This window comes from Microtus ochrogaster, chromosome 5 (assembly GCF_000317375.1).
Source record: "Microtus ochrogaster isolate Prairie Vole_2 chromosome 5, MicOch1.0, whole genome shotgun sequence".
NCBI classification, from domain to species: Eukaryota; Metazoa; Chordata; class Mammalia; order Rodentia; family Cricetidae; genus Microtus; species Microtus ochrogaster.
In genome coordinates this window covers 83,826,338-83,830,745 of record NC_022012.1, presented here as the reverse complement: position 1 = coordinate 83,830,745, position 4,408 = coordinate 83,826,338, and the positions used below count along the sequence as shown (strand labels likewise).

General features: G+C 47.7%; 1 protein-coding gene across 1 annotated transcript in view; it reads right to left on the bottom strand.

Moving 5' to 3' along the window:
- Window positions 1-1,007: 1,007 nt before the first annotated feature.
- Window positions 1,008-4,408, bottom strand: part of Dclk3 (doublecortin like kinase 3) — a 47,699-nt gene continuing 44,298 nt past the window's right edge. The window contains exon 5 of the mRNA XM_005348016.2: window positions 1,008-1,623. Coding sequence (XP_005348073.1) covers window positions 1,433-1,623 — 191 coding nt within the window. The 3' untranslated portion in view covers window positions 1,008-1,432. The remainder of the gene's footprint in view (window positions 1,624-4,408) is intronic.

Here is a 4,408-nt window from a genome sequence, read left to right as displayed (position 1 = left end):
ACAGGATGGATGAGAAACAGCACCTAAGGGTGCCCTCGGCCCCCACATACTTGTGCACCAGCACACACGGGAACACACACTACCTGCTGTGTGTGACTGAGGTGAGGCCCATTACCTCTACCTGCAATTACCCACGTCACAGACCACAGCCTGGTCATCTTCATGATGCAGGAAACATGGGTTCTAGAACTATCACAAGGCCTTCAGGGCCAGCCTGTGCCTCTCTGGTAATGGGGTAGTAATTCCTGGTTTCTCCTCCCCCAGTTCCTCCTCCTCTCCATCCCTAGAGGGTAATCAATGCTTCAGCTCCTCAGTGAAAGGAATGCAACAAGAGCAAAAGGGAGGAACAAGAGCAGGGTGGGAATTGTCAACAAGAAAAACATACAGCTCTTGCTCCAAAAAGAATAAGAAATTATTTATTCTGAGCCAAACATGAGTGATCACGGCCTGGCAACACACATTCATGTTGCCCTAAATGATAAACCATCCTGGAAATTGTTACATGATTTTTTATTATTATTATCACCAAATAAAACAAAGTCACAAACCAATAAATTTACCAAATATACTGGTGACAGAATTAAGTAGGTGGCTGATGGCAAGGCAGGGATATCTTTTTGGTCGGCTCTGAATGCTGTTCCATCTTAGTTTGGGGGTTAGAAGCTCGCAGTCGGCTGAGTTAGTACGTTCTAACAGCCTTATCTGTTAGGTCAGATATACAATTTGGTGACACATAACTATTAAGGGGAACAAAGATAACCCAAGATAATTTTTGGCTCTCAGTCTGTACATTCCAATTCTCCATAATCATGAAATTCTAACCAATCAGCCTGCAGATGCTTCCCAAAAAAGTGCTGTTTTTTTTTTTTTTTCATGGAATTTCAGCTCATAGAACCACACTTACTGACTGGTCTCTGCTGTTCCGAGACGAAAACAAGATTTTCCCACAACTGTCAAAGGTTAAAACACAGCTGTGTTGACTCTATTCCCCAGCTCTCTCCCCACCACCACCACCACCACCACCTAACAGGGCAGTTCTTTCTCTATTCCTCAGAGTACGCTTTATTGAAGCAGAAAAGCCAGGATTCGCCCCATTCGTCATATGGGGAGAGCTCTCACAATGGAAAGCACACTCATGTAGCCCGCTATGAACTTGACCACAAGGAGAAAACAGGACTCATTGTTATTATCAAAATTCTTCATTCATGGCAATTCTTACCCAAAAAGTATTAAAGATTTTAGATATACAAATCTAAAAATATCATAGAGCAATTAACAGTGGGACTCGCTTTTAAACCACTCTTTAAAATATGCCAGGTGTCTCTTCTCTTTCTCTAGTCCTTGGAGAGGGAGCTTGCATGGTCTTCTTGTAGACGCCCACCCTCTTCTGTGCCATCAAGGAGAGAAGGTTGGCTAGGTGCCCCAGACAGGACTATGGCACCTGCCCTGCAACCTTCCTGTGTTGGCTCTGGAAGCGACCCTCGCTGCTGGGAGACTCGCCCTTCTGTGGGTTCACTGTGCTGTGTCCAGCCATCTCAATCCAGGGATGCTGAAGGACCTGGTGGGCTGTGTACCGCTTCTTGGGGTCCACCACCAGCAAATGTCTCACCAGATCTTTGGCAGCTGTGGAAAGCAGAGAAATTGGGGAAAGAGTGATAGATACAGGTGGCTTTATGGTATTCTTTCCTTCCAAGCCATGAAGTGGAAGACCACACTTCCACGTCAGCACCATGGGAATGCTAGCAAGCTTTCCTTGTTTGGAATAGAAGTACAGGAATTGGAAACATCCCAGACATGTTCCAACCACTCATAACCCAGAGCACTAGAGATGAAGTTAAAGCTAAAGTAGAAGGATGGAGTACTTGAGTCTGAGCTAGCCCTGGCGAGCTACATAGTGAGTGCCCAGATAGTCTGGGCTGCAGAGTGAGGTCCTGTCTGATAAAACATAATTTAAAGAAAAGAAAAAGAAAAGAAATGAAGTAAAGAACAGGAAAAAGAGAAAGGGGAAGGGAATAAGAGCCAGGGGAGGAAAGAGGAGGAAAAGAAGGAGAAAAGGGAAGGGGAGGGGAGAGGAGGGGAGGGGCGGGGAGGGAAAGGGAGGGGCAGGGAGGGGAAGAAAGGATAAAAGGTGTAGGGCCCTGGCCTCCCTTATTCCTGGAGTGCTTCTTGAGGACAATTTCTGGTCAGCATGACCAAGCATTTAACCCTTATTCCTGGGACACATTCAGTTTCTAGTCAGATGACTAGCATTCTGTTGGTTCCTGTTTTCCCCTTGTCCCACCTGGTTAAGTTCCTATTTTTCTCCTGCCCCGCCTGGTGATTAGCCGCAGGGCATTCATTCTATTTGAGATATGGTAATTTCCCCACCTGCCTGAGTGGGGGTCCTTGTGCTGCAGTAGGTACTTAAGGGCTTCCCCAAGGCTGAATAAACGGCATTCGGTTGATCTCCTTGCGAATGACCCTGGTCTCTCTGTGTGTTCTTTTCAATCTCCAGGCCCTTGCCCGACTCGTTCGGTACAGTGGCGCGCGAACTGTACCGAGGGTGTAACACCGAAATCGGGTGTTACAAAAAGGTGCAGACAAAAGGGGAGGAAAGAAAGAGGAAAGGGAAGGGAAGAGGAAATGGGAAGGAAAGAACAGGGGAAGAGAGATCCGGCCAATGGTGTTGAATAAATGAAACCTTACTTTATTGGCCCTGGAATAATTCATTTAGAATTAGCCAAGGGTGAGCAGGGCTAGATAGCACAGCTGTAGCAGACAGTTGTTTGCTTTTTCCAGGCCCACTCCTGACACCCATACACCACCCAGGTCAAGGAAACAGAGCGGGCACCACATCTACACACTTTAAATTTTTATATCAAACTAACCAAGTTTTAAATAAAACATGTTCCCTTTTCCTAAGCTGATAAATATTTCTGCTTACTGACAAAACTGAAAACCATGCAAAGAAACCTAAGCAGCCGTTAACACTAACTCAACTGAATTTCACTTTCCACTCAAGTCCATGCTGAGCCTAGAGAGATGGGAACTCTGTTGGAAGTCAGACCCCACCTCCTACCCCACCTCTACTCCCTTATCCCCCACCTCCCAGCCCACACCCACACCCTCATACCCATACCACCCACCTCCCACCCCACACCCATGCCCATACCCTCCCACCTCCCACCCAACTCCCACCCTACCTCTTTATCCCCAACACCCCTTACCCCCCCCAGGGGCTACAAGGGAAAAGCCTCACAGATCTGGTCCTGCCCCACTGCAATCTCCTGGGGATGATTGACAGTCCACATCCAGCTGCTATAAAGAGACTCCCAGCAGCTGCAACCCTCTGTCCTCACTAAGAGAGCCTAGCCCCTTCTCCCCTGCCTGGGAATCAGAGGCAACAGGAATGTAGGCACATAGCATAGCTTACATATTAACTAAGCCTGCTTCCATAGGGTCCGGAGCCACTACTACCCCCCACCTCTCTCAGAAACCTTTAAATAAAGAGACCTCCTTTGTCTGGTAGAACTTGAAGACTTGCTTCAACCCTCCACCGGGCCATGCTCATCCATCTGTGGCTCCCTTGAGGGACACTCAATTTAGCTTCACTCTCAAACCTACCCACTTCTCTCTCCCCTCCAAACCTAACTGGTAGGTGATGTGGGATTCTCCTCTGTATGCTGTGAATACCACTGGTTAATAAAGAAACTAGACTGGCCTGATAGTGTAGAACAGAGCTAGGCGGGGAAAACTAAACTGAATGCTGGGAGAAAGGAGGTGGAGTCAGGGGAAGCCATGGAGCTAGGTCTGTAATGGTGGCAGCTACTGATACCTCCTAGCAGGGAAAGGAGCCACAGTTGATAGTCCAGCCATTATTCCCTTCTTTCCCTTGACTATGAGTGATCTTGGAAGGTGCTGGAGTATATGAAAAATGGATGCTGACAGCAGAGATGGCTCCATAATCCACAGGCCATCATCCATGATGGGGTGGAACTATGCAGTGATACAGCTGTGTTTGGGCCACACTTATTCCTGTACATCACTCTTCATGCCTACTATGAAAGTAAATTCAACAAACTCACTGCCTCCCCAAGTGGCACTTTTGGGAATTGCAGCTTTGGTCAACGCTTGTTCATGCCTACTATAGGCTGCACTATATGCCACATTGTTGAAGACAATGGTTTTCCAGACTTTCCTTGCCTTGAGAGGCTCCATTCTATAAGTAGATTTTGACTCCATGGGAGCGGGGCTGGACACCTGGGTTAACACATGACTGGAACAGTCCATCCATCCTGAGGATGGGGGTGGACATGTGACTTGGTCAGTCCATCCATCCTGAGGAGGGGGCAGACACGTGACTGGGACAGTCCATCCATCCATCCTGAAGATGGGGGTGGACACGTGACGGACAGTCCATCCATCCTGA